Source organism: Chaetomium fimeti, assembly GCF_033439085.1.
Source record: "Chaetomium fimeti strain CBS 168.71 chromosome Unknown B0H64scaffold_5, whole genome shotgun sequence".
Classification (NCBI taxonomy): domain Eukaryota; kingdom Fungi; phylum Ascomycota; class Sordariomycetes; order Sordariales; family Chaetomiaceae; genus Chaetomium; species Chaetomium fimeti.
This window is the reverse complement of record NW_026944333.1, coordinates 2502628-2518442: the sequence shown is the minus strand read 5'-3', so window position 1 is coordinate 2518442 and position 15815 is coordinate 2502628. Positions and strand designations below refer to the sequence as shown.

At 55.3% G+C, this 15815-nt stretch overlaps 7 protein-coding genes across 7 annotated transcripts; 6 read left to right on the top strand and 1 right to left on the bottom strand.

Annotated features, from left to right (window-relative positions):
• Positions 1–287: 287 nt before the first annotated feature.
• On the bottom strand, positions 288–1972 carry B0H64DRAFT_425354 (O-methyltransferase-domain-containing protein; the record flags this gene model as incomplete). Its single annotated transcript, XM_062805682.1, has 4 exons — positions 1361–1972; positions 1175–1301; positions 651–1114; positions 288–589 (listed from the first exon to the last, which is right to left on the bottom strand). The coding sequence occupies exons 1-4, from the start codon at positions 1680–1682 to the stop codon at positions 288–290; spliced, it is 1215 nt and encodes a 404-aa protein (XP_062658147.1). The 5' UTR covers positions 1683–1972.
• Positions 1973–2614: 642 nt separating this feature from the next.
• Positions 2615–3850, top strand: B0H64DRAFT_401167 (uncharacterized protein). The gene has a single exon (XM_062804139.1). The coding sequence runs from the start codon at positions 2862–2864 to the stop codon at positions 3624–3626; it is 765 nt and encodes a 254-aa protein (XP_062658146.1). The 5' UTR covers positions 2615–2861; the 3' UTR covers positions 3627–3850.
• A 193-nt stretch (positions 3851–4043) lies between these two features.
• B0H64DRAFT_401166 (Cullin repeat-like-containing domain protein) lies at positions 4044–6494 on the top strand. Its single transcript, XM_062804138.1, has 3 exons — positions 4044–4379; positions 4441–5948; positions 6006–6494. Exons 1-3 carry the CDS (start codon positions 4200–4202, stop codon positions 6379–6381), a joined length of 2064 nt encoding a protein of 687 aa, XP_062658145.1. The 5' UTR covers positions 4044–4199; the 3' UTR covers positions 6382–6494.
• Positions 6495–7153: 659 nt separating this feature from the next.
• On the top strand, positions 7154–8613 carry B0H64DRAFT_325062 (Metallo-dependent phosphatase-like protein; the record flags this gene model as incomplete). The annotated part of the gene is made up of 7 exons (XM_062800681.1): positions 7154–7297; positions 7483–7524; positions 7593–7698; positions 7775–8308; positions 8362–8434; positions 8486–8535; positions 8591–8613. 7 exons carry the CDS (start codon positions 7154–7156, stop codon positions 8611–8613), a joined length of 972 nt encoding a protein of 323 aa, XP_062658144.1.
• A 763-nt stretch (positions 8614–9376) lies between these two features.
• B0H64DRAFT_375398 (uncharacterized protein) lies at positions 9377–9903 on the top strand (the record flags this gene model as incomplete). Its single annotated transcript, XM_062802413.1, has 2 exons — positions 9377–9464; positions 9569–9903. 2 exons carry the CDS (start codon positions 9377–9379, stop codon positions 9901–9903), a joined length of 423 nt encoding a protein of 140 aa, XP_062658143.1.
• Positions 9904–13112: 3209 nt separating this feature from the next.
• On the top strand, positions 13113–15247 carry B0H64DRAFT_191436 (uncharacterized protein). The gene is made up of 4 exons (XM_062799082.1): positions 13113–13420; positions 13476–13559; positions 13618–13780; positions 13832–15247. The coding sequence occupies exons 1-4, from the start codon at positions 13326–13328 to the stop codon at positions 15140–15142; spliced, it is 1653 nt and encodes a 550-aa protein (XP_062658142.1). The 5' UTR covers positions 13113–13325; the 3' UTR covers positions 15143–15247.
• On the top strand, positions 15248–15641 carry B0H64DRAFT_191430 (uncharacterized protein). Its single transcript, XM_062799081.1, has one exon. The coding sequence runs from the start codon at positions 15352–15354 to the stop codon at positions 15607–15609; it is 258 nt and encodes an 85-aa protein (XP_062658141.1). The 5' UTR covers positions 15248–15351; the 3' UTR covers positions 15610–15641.
• The last annotated feature ends 174 nt before the right edge of the window (positions 15642–15815 follow it).

Below are 15815 nucleotides of genomic sequence, written 5' to 3'. Positions count from 1 at the left end.
TTACAACAAACAAGCATACCCAAATAACCCGAAATACTCAAGTACCTGGACGGTTACGCAAACAGAACCGCTTTCTACTCATTTATCAGATGTCTAAGCGTTATACAGCCGTCGTTTATTTTAAAATTGACTATGAAATAAATTTTCCAGCCTCGCTCCTCGATTATTCCGAAGTGGGAAGTTGAGTTCCAGTTGCAGTGGCTCTCTCACACAGTTAATGTACGTACATACACACATATATATTTCCAACCCTCAAAAAGAAAACTCGCCATTTCCCGACTTGCCACTCAAGCCAAGGCACACTCTATGACAGCGCTACCCCCGGGAATCTGAGAAACCTTGGTGATCTTGAGCGCCGCCTTGCCGGTAATATCCTCGAAGTTCGCCCGCGTTCTCTCCTTGCCTGAGATGGTCAGCATCGAAAGATCCATCGCCGCTTGGAACGCCGATGGCTGGTCTCCGAGCATCGTCTCGACGATCAGCAGTCTGCTGTCGGGTGCCATGGCCCCTGAGAGGTGCTTCAGCATCACCACACATTCGTCATCCGAATAGTCGTGCAGGCACCGACGAATGTAGTAAACCAGGGCCCCTAAAAGGAACAGTCAGCCGGCGCATCTTGGGCGTAGAAATTAACAAACAGGCTTGCTTACCCTTGACAGGCTGCTCCTTGAAAAAGTCCACAGGAACCGTCTGGACATCAGCCATCTCAGGGTCCTCCCGCTTCGCTGCCTCCACCACTTCGGGCAGATCCTCAAGCACACAGCGGTTCCTGGGAATCCCGGGGGTCGCCTTCCAGATACCCTTGAGCGCGTGTCCCCTGCCTCCACCGACATCGACCACCAGCGGCCGGTCGGCGGATTTGCCGACCTCCTCCACGGCCCAGCTGAGGTCGTAGGCGCCCAGCGCGGGCATGTGCTCCTCGATGACGCCCATGGCGAGCATGAAGACCCTGAGGCGCTCCTCGGAGGAGTGGTGGATGTCCCAGACGGTGGAGCCGAGGCTGCCCTCGGCGAAGGCCAGGATCGTCTGCAGGCGGTCCTTTGGCTCCGCCGCGATGCCGTACTGGTCGAAGTACTTGGGCATGGCTACCCACGCGGAGAGCTGGCTGTCGAATCTGTGTGCTGGGTGTTAGGACCAGTCGCTCTTCAGCGAACGGGGGCGTTGTTCAACATACCCGAGCTGCATCATAGCCCAGATGGGGTTGGCAGTGGTGAGGACCTTGGAGAATTTTGTGTGGGCCACCGAGTCACCTCCGATTTGCTCGAGGGTGCCGTTCGCCACGAGGACTCGGGCAAAACGTGCTGGAGACCGTGTCAGCTGGACTAGAGTTTGGGTCGTATGGGGAGGATGGGTGTCTTACTGATCAGCGACACGTCGGCGCCCAGCGTTGCGGCCAAGTCCGTGTACGAAATGGTTGCGCCATCGTCAATGGGTATCTTCTCAAACGCCTTCCACTTGATGAAGAGCCGAATGGCAGTCATGTGGGCGAAGTGTGGCAGCCACAGCACAATCTTGTCCTGAGGAAGACTGACGGCATTGATGAGGTCGCCGCCGGCCTTGAGCAGGCCCATCCGCTGCAAGTTGTCACTCTCAAGCGACAGACTACCCGATCGGAGGTCCTCGGCGGCCTTGGCCAGCGTCTCGGACAGTGCCTCTAGGGTGTCTGCGACGGCGGATGCCATGATGAATGTTCGAAAGCGACAAGGGAGCAGTGTGAAAGCCGGGTAAGGTGGTGTTTGTGAAGTTGTGTGCTATGTCTTACTCGGTGGACAGGTGTTTATACGGGTAGTAATATGGTGACCCAACGCTCCCTTTATACACCGGAAGAGAGGTAGTGCAAGGCCCCCGGGATACGGCATTTTCCCGACTGCGAAGGCCGAGCTTGTTACGGCCGAGTCCGGGGGCCGATCCCGGTATAGCACGCTGAGAATTCAAGATTCAATACTCGAGACGGCGAGGCTTATGAGGCCGCGTAAGCCTATCCGTGGATAGTACTGTCGACAGTAGCATCGTGATTTCATCATTTCATCATGCGCGGCCACCACCTCAAAGGGTCCCGGTCAACCGAGTGGGGCTTGAGTCCGATGGTGTCGCTCATGACATGGGGCTCTTCGGAACGCGTTCGTCGTCCGAGCCGGAACCCCTTTTGCCGGGCTAGCCCCCCAGGATACCGGCATCTCGCCGCAATAGCTGGCGCGGCCATCCCAGGCAGCCGTTCTCAAAACGGCGAGACGTGAAGACGTGGAGTGCAACATTCGGTATTTTTGCATGGCGCGGGATTCTCGAGGAAGCCGACCGAGGGCGCACCGTATCTCCTCACCCGGTCAAGTTGTCGTTGTTTGACAACACAGGGCTGGGTTCCTGGTATGTTTGCGCGGAAAAGCACTTGACAACCTTGTCGATACTCGCGACTAGCGGGAATGTCCTTTACGGTCATCAAATACACTAACACGTGTGTTTGTGTGAGTTCATCACTGCATAGTATTTAACATAAGTTGGAGTCGCGGATTATGCCTCCGGGCTTTTACTATGTAGACAACCACGGGACGAGGCCAGATCGAGATCAATTCTCTCAACTTTTACCAGTATCTCATGGCATGTGGGGCGACTAGTTGATGACGATGCATCCGAGTGTCATCGATGACTCGGTTACGTTCAACTTCAATGCTAAGATCGAGGCTTAACGGTGCTTGACGTAATAATGAGCGATATGTCACATGTAAAAAAGAGAATGTCCCTTTTTCACACACTTATTCCTACTCTAATAACCAGGTAGAAATAGTAGGTACGCTCCCACCTCACACATCCAAGTCAAACTTGTAGTCAGATTTTGTTATCATCTTTTTCTCGGTCTTCTCACCATGTCCGACATGTTCGAAATATGCCCACCCGAGCGGTATCGCCCCACGAGAGCCACCTCCTCCGATTCTAGCGACGCTGGTGACTTCGAAATTTCCAATGTTCGGCTCCGTGTCGGAGCCCCGCCTGCACTTCCGCTTCCCCTGACCGACGAGTGGGACGCGCGGTGCAGCCTCATATCCGATGAGCTCGGCCAAGGCGTCTTGGAGAGCGAAACGAAGAAGATCCTCTCTGCTGAGAACGTGAGCGGCGTCGTCTCCGTCAACTTCACGTCACGGGAGGGCCGACCAACTATCCTCATCGTGGCACCCTGGGAGGACGGCTCCTCAGCTCTCTGGGGGGCGGTGGTACGTAGGGTGAAGAAGCTCGTTGACTCGAAGCGGCTCACAAGCGAGAAGCTTCGTGGTGTCGACATTGCTGTGGAGATGATTGCCGAAGAGCTCACGCTCAAAAAGTACCTATCTCTAGTCCCAACGGAGATCCTTGCTAGGGGGTTACAAAGGGACTGGCCGTATATTCAGGATCGGGTATCCGAAATTCTAGAAGACCACAACGCCACAAAAGGGTGTATGAACACACTAAGTCTCTTCAGACTCGGGTTCTCCCCCCGCCATGAGGACAACCCCATCACCGTCTACGTGTCGCTGGACTACGTATCAGACGAGACCGGATGGCCCCCCGTGGTCGAAGAAATAAGACAGTACCTTGAGGAGTTCAACTACGTCCAGCTCCAGATCCATCTGGAACACAACTGCAGCGAGTATTGACAAAACCTCAAATAGGCAGAGGGCTCTTGGTGTACTTTACATCACTGGAGGACGCTTGCGAAGGTGGTCTCTAAAAGTTTAAAGGAAATAGAGGAGATGAGAACATGGGAAGGAGATATTCGAGATAATAAAATGGAAAATGAAAACAAAATTGCAAAAATTGAAAATGACAGTAGAATGAGAGGCAAAGAAAAGAAAGGTGAATAAAATAGGATCAAATAAGGAAAAGCGAGAATACAGAAACCAAGAAGGTGCATCGACGCCCCCAACAGGTGTAATTTATACGAATAACTCCAATACATTACGAATATTACCCTGGCCTTTGCAAGGAAGCTGAAACGCACAGACCAAGCCGGGTAGCTTGCAGTTTCGTCCCCACTTTTTGCTGCAGCTGTGAAACGGACACAGGATTGTCACTGTAACCAGGCGATTGCGCATCATCGGCTGTGGCTGCAATCACTTCGTTTCTTCGAATCTGGTTGGGGCAGAACCGGGTTCACTTTCTTATTGCCATTGCCATATTTCGTTTTGTCTATTTCCCAAGGTTCATGCCGCGCGTGCCAATTGTGTACCATGTCTGAGGAACGCTCCAAGATATCGCTGCGCAGTGGGAAGAGGAAGGGTCGGCCGTCCATCAAGATCTCCGGACCTATCTTGCAACAAGATGCCGGCACGCGGGGGCCTCCGGGGCGTCCAGCCGCGGCGGATGTTCCCCCGCCTCGCCCGCGACCCCCGCCCCAGAGCAGTGCGACGGTGAGCTTGCATCTTTGGTCCGTTCGGTACTAGGAAAAAGACTTAACCCCCCTACGTACAGACCTCAGATCTCGTCAAGCGACGATACTCGACGCGCTTCAACAACATTCCAGCCGACTTCGACCCGACCGCAAACCCAATGCCCGCACTTCCCAGCCTCGACCAGTATGTGAATTCCCAGGCCCAAGATCGTCGGCCCCCACCGTCAAGAGGAGGGCGAAGCGAAGTCGGGGGAGGAGGAGCTGGGCTACAGGTGGATGTACGAGCCCTTCGGGACCCAGGTCTCGTACCGGAGCAATATGTTGCCGAGATTTTGAGTGAAGCCACCGAGGACGAGATTCGCGATTACGAAATGGCGCTGCGGAAGCTCAAGCGCCGAGCATCGACCGATCTTCAACAAAACGTGTACCAAAACCGCACCCAGTTCATCAAGATCAGCAAGGAGGCCGAGAAGCTCAAGGGCGAGATGCGCACTCTTCGAAATCTAATGGCAGAGCTGAAAGCCAACACCACCGCTTTGCGTTCGGGCTCGAACAGCGTGGAAGACGCCGGTTTCGGTGGTCAGATAGGCACGGGGTTGAGCCGGAGGGACAAGAGAAGCTCCGTTGCCGATAGGACCGCGCTTTGGAGCTCTCAGATGCAGGCCCTGTACAAAAGTGTCGAGGGCTCACAGAAGTTTCTTCCCAACACCACAGGGCGTCATGTGGTGCAAAACGCAGGGCCTTGGGTCGAGCTGGATAATGCCACGTACAGGTCGCGGCGTGCCATGCAGATCTTCCTGCTGAATGACCACCTGCTCATCGCCTCGCGGAAGAAGCGGAAGACGGATGGGCCGGCTGCCGCGGACAGCCGTGCCCCCATGACCAAACTTGTGGCCGACCGATGTTGGCATCTCTTGGACGTCGAGGTGGTGGATATGGCTGGGCCTAGCGACTCCTCTAGCGGCAGGAACAAGCTCGCCGATGCTATCATGGTCCGGGGAGGTGGCCAGAACGAATCCTTTATCTACCGAACCGAAAAGCCGGCAGATCCCGACAAAGGGGCCCTTATGCTCAACATCCGGAAGCGAGTGGAGGAGCTGCGGCGAAACCTCCAGTCCGAGAGGGAGGCTACCAACAAGGCTAAGGAGACCATCAACTACTTTGCCTCGCGTGACCCGGGCCTGCTGCAGAAGACGGAACTGCTCGAAACCCTGTCCGATATCAAGGACATGCTGATCGAGGTGGATGGCAAGCAGCAGAACCTTCGATGGGTTGAAAGCCAGATGGATGAGCTCGATATCCACATTGCCCTCCAGCAGATCGAGCCGTCGGTCGCTCTGATTGAGAAGTTGAAGAACCTGGCATACGGGCTGAAGAATAATGTCATCGCGCAAGACTTCATCTCGTTCAAGGTCGACGAGAGACGAGCGAAGCTAGCGGCGTTAGCCGTTCGAGAGCTGGTCGGCACGCACAGTCAGCAGAAAAAGACGAAGCAGAATGTGTCTTGGCTCACCCGGCTGGGCTTTGAGGACCGAGCGCGTGAAGCGTACTTGGAAGCGCGTAGTGAGACGATCCGAAAGCGGTCCAGGTAGGCACCTCAGTGATACCTATCCAGCCCGAGCCTCTTTAGCTAACCCAACCGCAGGCAATGCATCTTCCAAGGCAACTTGGACCAGTACATCTGGGAGCTCTCCTTCGTCTACTTCACCATCATCCGCAACACGGTCACCTGCTTCCAGGCGTGCTTCCCGCCGCCCATGATGAGCGCCTGCGTCAAGTGGGCCAAGGAGGAGGTGGACACGTTCAATGCCATCCTGGCTCGGCAGTTGAGCGGCGAGAAGGAGGGAGACGTGGCGTGGACGCGGTGTATGAACACGGCCAAGGACCATGCCGGCATGCTCTCGGAGGTGGGCCTGGACTTCCGAACCTTGGTCGGCCAAAATGTCAAGCCCGCGACGGAAGGCCCGGGGTCGAGTGCGCCGGCGGGATTGGGGTTGATCATGGGCGTACAGGCTGCTTGAAGCGTTCAGGGGGCCTTGATGGTCTTGTTCGTTGGCGCTTACATGAGCTAGATATTGTGTAGATGGAGTGTTTTGAGCTACTGATGGTGATGATTTACGATTTAGTCTGTACATGTTCTTCTTTCCCGCCTTCGTCCGTGCCAATTTGGCTGTTGAATTTTACCCCTATCCTTCCCATGAGGTCGGTGCAGGGGCACATGGGGGCCGAAATAGAAGCTGAGCGGGCACGGCGGGGTGCCTCATTTGAGTGGAGGCCCCTGAGCCCTCAGCTCCCACGGCTGCCCACTTAAAGTTGGCGGGGAGGCTCTCGCACGGACCACAAGGAACCCACCCAGAGGCGCCAGTGCCGACCTCAGCACCGCATTTCAGCAAAACAACGGCGCTCTCCCCTCATCGCATTCGAGTATTATACCCTTGCTTTGGAATCAGCCTCACCCTGAGGCGTCTGCGCGAGTCGAACGGCTGTCATTTCATCACCTGTTTTTGGAGGTCCGGTCGAGACATTCGCCTACATCCCCGCCAGTTTAACAAAAAGAAGCAACCCCTGGCGACACCCGCCCACCTGCCCAATTTTGACCCAGACCTTGGACCCGCGCCGCGCCTGGGAGACCACAAACGACGGGCCAGTGGACACAAACGTCATTGATCCCAATCTTCACGACCACTTTCGAACACACCCATCGCATTCCGAGCGAAATACTACCCGTCCTTACTTGGATCCATCACTTGCACATCGCTCAGCGAAGGATTAATTGACGGAATGGATACGAACATGGAGGACGTTGGGCGCGTGCCCACCGAGCTGGGTTCGTCCAACATCGAGCCGGCCACCATTCCGACTCTCGACGGCTGGATCGAGAGCTTGATGCAATGCAAGCAACTTGCCGAATCAGATGTCCAGAGACTCTGTGAAAAGGTCCGCCTTGCCTCTTGATGCCCCCCTAACTCTACCCTTCCCCACCGCCGCCGAGGCTCGCTGCCCACCCCTTGCTTCTCACCCCTCCATCAAACCGCGAACATCGAATTCTCCATTAGACCCCCTATCGGTTGATTGCGCATTCTGTATTGGGGGCGTATACTGACTTCAACCCCCTTCTTCAGGCACGCGAAGTCTTGCAAGAAGAGTCCAACGTACAACCTGTCGTATGTGGCTGCCCTGCCGATCGCGGTCGCCATCGAGACGTTCTTCCCCGATAGACTAACCTCGTCAGAAATGCCCCGTCACTGTCTGCGGCGACATCCACGGCCAGTTTCACGATTTGATGGAACTCTTCAAGATTGGCGGGCCGAACCCGGACACCAACTATCTCTTCATGGGTATGGCACGGCAGGCTGATATTCCCACGTCGTGAGCGAGGCCGCCTTGATATTCTGACGATTGGGTGTTGCGCAGGGGATTATGTCGATCGAGGGTACTACTCGGTCGAGACTGTCACCCTGCTTGTGGCGCTCAAGATCCGATACCCGCAGCGCATCACCATCTTGCGCGGCAACCACGAATCACGCCAAATCACACAGGTATACGGCTTCTACGACGAGTGCTTGCGCAAGTACGGCAACGCCAACGTGTGGAAGTACTTTACCGACCTTTTCGACTACCTGCCGCTCACCGCCCTGATCGACAACCAGATCTTCTGCTTGCACGGCGGTCTGTCGCCCAGCATCGACACCCTCGACAACATCAGAGCCTTGGACCGGATCCAAGAGGTGCCCCACGAGGGGCCCATGTGCGATCTGTTGTGGTCCGACCCCGACGACCGGTGCGGCTGGGGAATCTCACCCCGCGGTGCGGGGTACACTTTCGGCCAGGATATATCAGAGGCGTTCAACCACAACAACGGGTTGACCTTGATTGCCCGAGCGCATCAGCTTGTCATGGAAGGCTACAATTGGTCGCAGGACCGTAATGTGGTGACCATCTTCTCTGGTTGGTTCCCTGCAGTGTGTTGTTACTGGTTCCATTCGCTAATGTGCCTGCAGCGCCCAACTATTGCTACAGATGCGGCAACCAGGCCGCGATAATGGAGATCGACGAGCACTTGAAATATACCTTGTATGTGGCCGTGGCTATTCATTCCGACCCGTCCGCTAACTGGGATTTTAGCTTGCAATTCGACCCCTGCCCGAGAGCTGGTGAACCCATGGTCTCGAGGAGTAAGTTTTTCCGCTCGTCACAGATGTTGCGCCGTCACTAACCACCACCCTTCAGGGACCCCTGACTACTTCTTGTAATGAAAACGCCAACCCTGGCTTCTGGTCGTGCCGTCACATACAGCAAGGACAGGAGGCTTAGAGGGGCGAGGGTCTAGCGATACGTTGGCCTAGGTCTCCTACCAAAACCCGCCGCATTGTGGACGGGGGCGGCGGACGCCGAGGCATATACGATGTATCAAAAGAAAACAACAAGTAAAACGGTTGCTCAACCCTTTCACTCTGTGATATGTCGAGGACGCACCCAGTTCCCAGTTCCGGTGACTGGAATTCTTAAGACTCGAAACCAGCAGTTCGCTAAATTGCAGGGCTTCCCACCTGTTGTTAGAGCCCACGTCCCGTTTTCAGGGTGGGCGAAGTAGGTTAGATGTGTCATGCGAACGGCCGTTATTGATATCAATGGGAGTTTTCAGCGCAGTGTAGTGCCCGTGGGAGCCGCGATAACTTGACTGACCATCTGGTCACCCGGTCACTCGGCATGCCCTGGGAAGAGCCGAAATTGAAACACTCCTATGTACGTGTTAGCAGTTGAGTGGATCCAATTACCGGCTTCAAGAGACAAGTCACCGATCACCAAGATCGGCAGACGCAAAAGGAGGAGACGTGAGGGAACGTAACGCGTCTCCTCCCCCGCCGTTTATAAGAGAGCTATTTTTCTCCCTCTTACCTGCTCCCCGTTTCCTCCGTCTCGGCCTCAACAGAGTAAGGTGGTATCCATCTAACACGGGCCTCAGCATCACACTTATACCAAGCACAGCCTTACTCTACCTTCCTTCAGCTCAAAATGTCTACCCCGATCCCTATCGCCTTCGTCAACAAGCACAGTTTACTCGCCCGGTTTATCCGAGATGAGCTTCTCCCCGACTTCGATGGTACGTCCTCTCGCCTGGTTCCCACGCTTCCCAACCCCCCAGCCTGAGTCCTACCCTCCCCCGATAAATAGCGCCAACAGCTTATACAACTAACTCCAAAACAGTGGTAAAGACCTGCCACGACCTCACTGATGCGGGGATGGACCTCAGGCGTTGCTGCGATGACCCGCAGGCACCTAGTAGCCACCAAGGCGTGGGTAGCAACGAGGAGGTTGATCTGAAGGACCGTAAGGCGCCGCGAGCTGTCGTCATCGGTTTGGGGCTCGACGAGCAGGAGACTACCACACTCCAGGATATGATCGAGAGGGCGGTCAGCGGTCTCGTGGTGGTGAGGGTGAAGGTGGACTATGAGCTAGAGGAGGCGGTGGTGGCTATGATTCCGGATCTGCGAAACCAGCTTCATAAGCTTGTCGAGGATGGGACGATTAAGCGTGAGTAAAGGGGCGTGGTTGAAAAGGGGGGTAGTGGGCGTAGTACATACCTAGCCTTGGGATGCGGGTACCTAACAACGTTATGAGAGCCCGCCGGTTCCGCCTCGGGCTTGGCCCTTAGTTGCGCCTGGATTCCATGGAGTAGCGATGTATTCTCAACTTGTTTTGCAACCTGGGTCTTCTTTCTTGGCTCTGTGTGACCCGGGACGTCTGATCTAGGAAGAGAAATACAGCTGGGAGTTTCCTTGCCGGATATTGGATGTTAGCAGAGTCCGGAACCGGCCGAGTTACGTGTAAAGTATCCCAGTCTTGGTCGAGTCTTGCACAAACAAAAGCATCGAGTTCGCTCTGCTCGCCGCCACGGCCACCTTGTTGGCTTTCGACGCCGTGTTCAGAGCCACCATCGACTTCTACGGCACCCCCGTAACCCAGCCGGCACCATGGCAAACTCTGCTACTATTTCTTCAACTACGGGGTGGGACTTTTCGTGGTGTTCACCTACGTGTTGTCGAGATTCGACCAGCGGTTCTATATCCCGGATGGTAGCTCAGCTCCGGGACATTATTCGGGCACTGAGCTAGGCCCGATGCCGGTTGGTGTGTTGGTGTCAAACGGGGACACCGAGAGGGGGAGGAGGGGAAGGGGACGTAGCAGAGTTAATTAGTTTAAGAGTTACCTCACAGTTTGCGCCAACCAATACTGATACGGATTTAGTAGAGGGTGATACCTAACATCAGGGCATACCAACTAATACTAAACGCTTGGGTATTGGGGCAGACTATAGATTAACTAACTAACACTGTATCAAAATACTAAAAATAATTTTTGAACCTCCTGTTTAGTCAAACCTTACCCTCACCTTAAAGCAATCGTATTTGAGTCCAGTTAAAGTTACGGGGTTGCATAAAGTTCCGGACAGTTGCGGCACAGGATCGTCGATGGGAAACCGGACACGCGTGGGGAGGACGTGGTCCGCATGTTTCACTTAGCAACATGGTATGTACGACAAGACCCAAAAATAACAACGACGGTTCACTGCCGTGGCTCTGGCGGTTGCGTCAACTTGTGTGTCGAGCCTTGACGCCCAATGGCTCTTGGGTTCTTGGTGTTGGAGGCGGCAATGCGCATCGGGTTGATGCCCGGGCATTGGAATTATCGAGCGAAGAGACGTCGGACGATGGTGCAGGAGCTGTTGCCCCGATTGGCCAAACAAGACGATGCCCGGGTAGGAGACGGCCTGAGCGGGCGCGGGAATGCGACAAGATAAACGCGGCTGGTGTGGTTCGGCAATCGAGGCTCGTGGGCACGACGGCGGCGCCTCCTGGTTTGCGCCCTTCCCGAGCCGTGTCTGGTGTAGTGGGAGCTGCAGCCCCAACCCACGCAGACGCCAATTACACGCGGTCAGGACCTGTGTCCTGATGCAATGCGCGCTCCGTCGTCCAGTCGCCTTGCCAGCCGATAGTAGAGCGCTTATTTATATTGCGGTGGCTTTCCAGTGGTAACTTCCATGACCGAGGGCATCCGTCATTGTACTTGTGGCTCTGTATGTACGAATCCAGAATTATAATCTGTACTTTTTCTGGTTGTCATGCGCCGTGAGCGACCCGAGGAGCTGTGCCTGGAAACTCGGAACCGAACCGGGGAATTTGTGTTTCGATCTCAAATGGACCCTTCAAACTCGGCGAGTTCCAGCGATTCCCCCCACCCAACCAATTCGTGTCCGTGGATCCGCCCACAGCCCATGTGCGGACCCACCCTCGGATAGCTTTCCGCAATGCGCACGCAAGCACGATAATCTGTAGTTAGAAGCTCCAGCTCGCCAATCGGTGCTCGAGCTCCCAATTGCGGCATCGCGAAAAGAAACAGAACGAGGAGTTTCCATGCAGTCTGTGATTTGGGGTGTAAACAAAAAATACCTGTGCGATCCCGAGTCATGCGTTTCCTCAACACACACCAACTACTTGTATACTAAACGATTGCCTGGGGTTACCACTGGCAGCCTCTCCCCATTATCCAGAGTGAGCTCACCTCAAGGAGAGCACTTCCGAGCTGCGTTGCACTCGGTCGGAGCTCAGCCACCGTCAGTCAGTGCACACAGCTTCACCGTCCAGACCGTGTCGGTCTCAGAAAAACAGATGACAGATCAGCCCCCTCGTTGCCAAATGCATGACAGATTGACGGCACACATCAGCTATTCGCTGACCACATTGGGGTAACTGAGACATCGCCCAGTTTTGGCGGTTGGGCTTGGCTATTGATAGTCATCGTGTGGGAGCTCGCGCGAGTGCCCGTTTCGAGAACACGACCGGGAATATAGCTAGGTGAGCTATAATGATGATGCGAACAACCGCAGCTCCTCAAACACGCAAGCAAGCGACGGGACAGCGTTGTAGTGTATGTCCAGTGTGCTGCGGTTGCATGGTATTTATGCACTCGTAATTCTCTTCCGTCCAAGGTGATATCGTCAGGAGTCTGTGGTTTGGTTACCCCGGAGTTCGAGGTGGTGTTTGAGACACCAGTCCGTTGGATGCATGAGTGCGGGAATACCGGGCAGGGGCTGTAGGAGTGCTAACCTTTTGGGGGAAGGCTGCACCCAAGTCTTAACTTGAAGCGAAATTAGATCGTGGGTCTGCCACCAGTCTTCCGTGTCGTTTGCTGAACGCCCCAAACATGCACGCTTCCACCCGTTCTTCGATTCTTTTTCACCCGCTTCTTCTTCAAGTTCTGTGAGGGGTGACACTGGACCCACGGTCCTCCAACACCACCTACCAAGAGCGGCGTTCTCCTTCTTCCAATTGCTCTCGTTTTTTTTTCACATTCGTTTTCAACCCACTCACTTTCACTTCCTCCTTGGGCCGTGGCACTTCCCCACCCCTAATAACTCAGAACTGCCTGTTCTTGCAGCCCAACTGCTCAAGTCGCTCCTTTCGCGTCGCTTTTCGCGGCTGCCATTGGCGACCCTGCACCACGCCGTCTCACTTCGCCCACCGACGACTTTTTCCATTGCGGCTTCCCAGACTCGACTCCGACCGAAGACTGCATAATTTCGTCAACAGGAGCAAACGGTGCTGCAGCAATTTGGTTGGGCCTGGGTAATCGACCTCAACTTGCCGCCGGCCTACACAGCCAAGTCATAGTGCAACAGCAGTCACGAATCGGCTTCACAGTTACCCGCCGAACAGCCCTTCCCTCGGACTTTCTAGGAAACCGCCAGGGCGGTCATGAATGCGACACCAGAGTGACGCAACAACCAGAAACCTACTCGAACAATTTTCACGGCAACTAGGAGGTGACAATCGAGTCGATACCGGACAGGAACCAAGCAAGGAGCTCGGGAGTCATTACTGGTCAAAAACGGTCACGGACGAGGCGAGCGCGCCTGGGCGCAAGAGGAATCCTCCTTTTTCTCTTGTTGACGACTTCCGCCGCCATGTCTTCCTGTCTATCGCTCCAAGGCTCCAAGGCATGCTCCGCCTTCCAGGCATCGTCTGTGTCTACCACGGACGCGAACGTCTTGGGGTTGTTGTATGTGAATCGGACGTTCCCTGTCGTGGGGTTCGCATGGCTGACTTTCTCGCAGTCCTTTCCTACGGTTTGCCTCGAACGTTGACACGCTCGATGCGCTCTTGATGTCCCATGTGCAGACAGAATACATTCGGGAAAAGTCAGTATCTAGTTCTCTTGGGGAGTATGCCGTTGGGCGACGATCTAACCCCCGCTAGGTTCTCGGTGCTGCTTGGCTGTGGCGGGATCGACTACACAAACACTAGCGACGTCTATGCTCGCTTCACGACCACGGTAATCTGTAATGCTATTATCCAGAATTCTATCGAACCCTGCAGCCTCGAGCCGGCAGAATCGCGCCCGCTTTGCGCCGAAACCTGCGTAAGCCTTTCTTCATGCTAACGCCTTGGTCCTCACTAACTGGACCTCTAGGCCCAATATGCACAGGCCGAGGCGTACCTCGTTTCTGATACTTCCCTTTGCCCTAACCCTAGCAGCGATGCTCAGTCACAGATTCGGGCCGACTTCACCAACTGCGCCCTGCCTGATAGCTCTTTATCGACCCGAGACTGCATTACGGGCGTGACAAACGAGCCCGAGAACTGTGGGTATGGGAACAGTACCGTGGGATTGTGTTCCTACTGCGCGACGGGCGGAATTAACTCGACCGATACCTGTTGTTACGGAGCCGATGCTGAGACGCGCTGCGCGGGGGTTGTCCTCCCAACCATCACACCAATCACTCTACCGACGGTCACAGCAACGGCAACACCGGATCCGAATGACGATTCCGCTGGGGGTGGTTTATCTGGAGGGCAAATTGCCGGCATCGTTATCGGCTCTGTTTTAGGTGTCGCCCTCATCGCGGCACTTATTTTCGGATTTCTGGTTTATCGAAGGAGGAGGAGGAGCGGTAGCCAAAACGGCAGCGTCTTTAACCAGCCATCGCCCGCTCGACATGGGCCACCGTCACAAATGGGTCAGACTGGCGCACCGGCTGGTTTTGAGGTGTTGCCCGGTGGTAGGATCGCCCGGATGTCCGCTCTCGAAGGCCATTCCCGCGACTCGCCGTCCCGTCACACGGCTCGGGACATGCACAGCTCTACCCCTGGCACCGCGGCGGGGTACCGTGGGAGCAGGCGGAGGGGTGACGACCATTCATCTTCCGACGGTTTCGGCTCCAGCCCGCCATCTGAACGCGGCACCGGTGTGCTCCGGCCACCCCCGACAATGTTGAGGAGGAACGGCTCTCTTTCTAGCGGCTCGGTGCTAGCGGGTGAGGATCCCCAGTCGCCTAGCTCGGGCGGCATCTCCTCTCCCCAGGGAATGGCGAGCCAGCAATCGGAGCAGCTGCCATTCTTCAAGGACTACTATTCCCAGGACGACCTCCACCCCGGCGACCGAGTTGCCGTTCTCTGGGCGTACCAGCCGCGGGCTGGCGATGAGTTCCTGCTGGAACGTGGCGACATGCTCAAGGTTGTGGGGATCTGGGACGACGGCTGGGCAACGGGCGTCATGGTCGACGAACGCGCAGAACAATGGGAGGCTCGTCGGCAAGCTCAGCGGGACAGCGGGGTGTCGAACACATCAGGGAGAGCGCGCGACGACTCGCCGCCCGTCAGCGGCGAAATTAAGGCGTTCCCACTGGTTTGCGTGTGCTCACCGGAGCACTGGAAGAAGACAATCGACGGGGACGGCTCGACCGACACGTCCAGCGCGAATCCGTACATGACGGCGGCGTAACTTTGGAGCGCGGCTTAATGATGATGACTCAATTCTCGATTACATTTCCCGATCATGCTCGATGAACGCCTCCCTGCTTTCGTGCGGCATTATCTACGGCGTTGGGGCTTACGGCACGCTCTGATTTTCTCCCCTGGCGGATTCAATTCACCAGTTTCTGGACCTGTCATGTCACCGTACGTTTTGGGGCCTCGCCCCCGAATCCAACCATGGCGACGTGGCGGCTGCCAGTTTCTGCTACCCGGCTCATGGCAGCCCGCATGGTCTTTGTTTATTTCTCTGTTTTATATACCCAGATTTGCGGTCCGGAGGCTCCTGCGGCATTAGCGAGCGAGACTTTTCAGCCTGGGTACATGGGGAGGAAGCAGTTGGTTTTCTCAGAAGAGTCAAGAGAAGGGACGACAAACTACCCGGAACCAATCAACACCCGCCCGAATACCAAGCAGGTCCGCGACATTTCAAGATAAACCACATGGAGATACTCTGCAGATATTCTTGGTCTCCGAGCAGAGACAACGTTTTAGTTAGATTCACAACAATAGATAAGCTGGTTGCTTAAATGTGATATTCTCCTTGCAAGATTTGACTGAATTGATTGAAAATGAAGTCATTTTAAAGATGTCTGACGGAGTCCCGCTGTCAAGCCCTATGATGCGTACCGGAGCTCCGTAGG

Coding starts and splice junctions, on each gene's coding strand:
- B0H64DRAFT_401167 (XM_062804139.1), top strand. CDS start 2,862: ATGTCCGACATGTTCGAAATATGCCCACCCGAGCGGTATCGCCCCACG.
- B0H64DRAFT_401166 (XM_062804138.1), top strand. CDS start 4,200: ATGTCTGAGGAACGCTCCAAGATATCGCTGCGCAGTGGGAAGAGGAAG. Junction 4,380..4,440: donor CGCCCCAGAGCAGTGCGACG/GTGAGCTTGCAT, acceptor CCCTACGTACAG/ACCTCAGATCTCGTCAAGCG. Junction 5,949..6,005: donor ACGATCCGAAAGCGGTCCAG/GTAGGCACCTCA, acceptor ACCCAACCGCAG/GCAATGCATCTTCCAAGGCA.
- B0H64DRAFT_191436 (XM_062799082.1), top strand. CDS start 13,326: ATGTCTTCCTGTCTATCGCTCCAAGGCTCCAAGGCATGCTCCGCCTTC. Junction 13,560..13,617: donor ACAGAATACATTCGGGAAAA/GTCAGTATCTAG, acceptor AACCCCCGCTAG/GTTCTCGGTGCTGCTTGGCT. Junction 13,781..13,831: donor CGCTTTGCGCCGAAACCTGC/GTAAGCCTTTCT, acceptor CTGGACCTCTAG/GCCCAATATGCACAGGCCGA.
- B0H64DRAFT_191430 (XM_062799081.1), top strand. CDS start 15,352: ATGGCGACGTGGCGGCTGCCAGTTTCTGCTACCCGGCTCATGGCAGCC.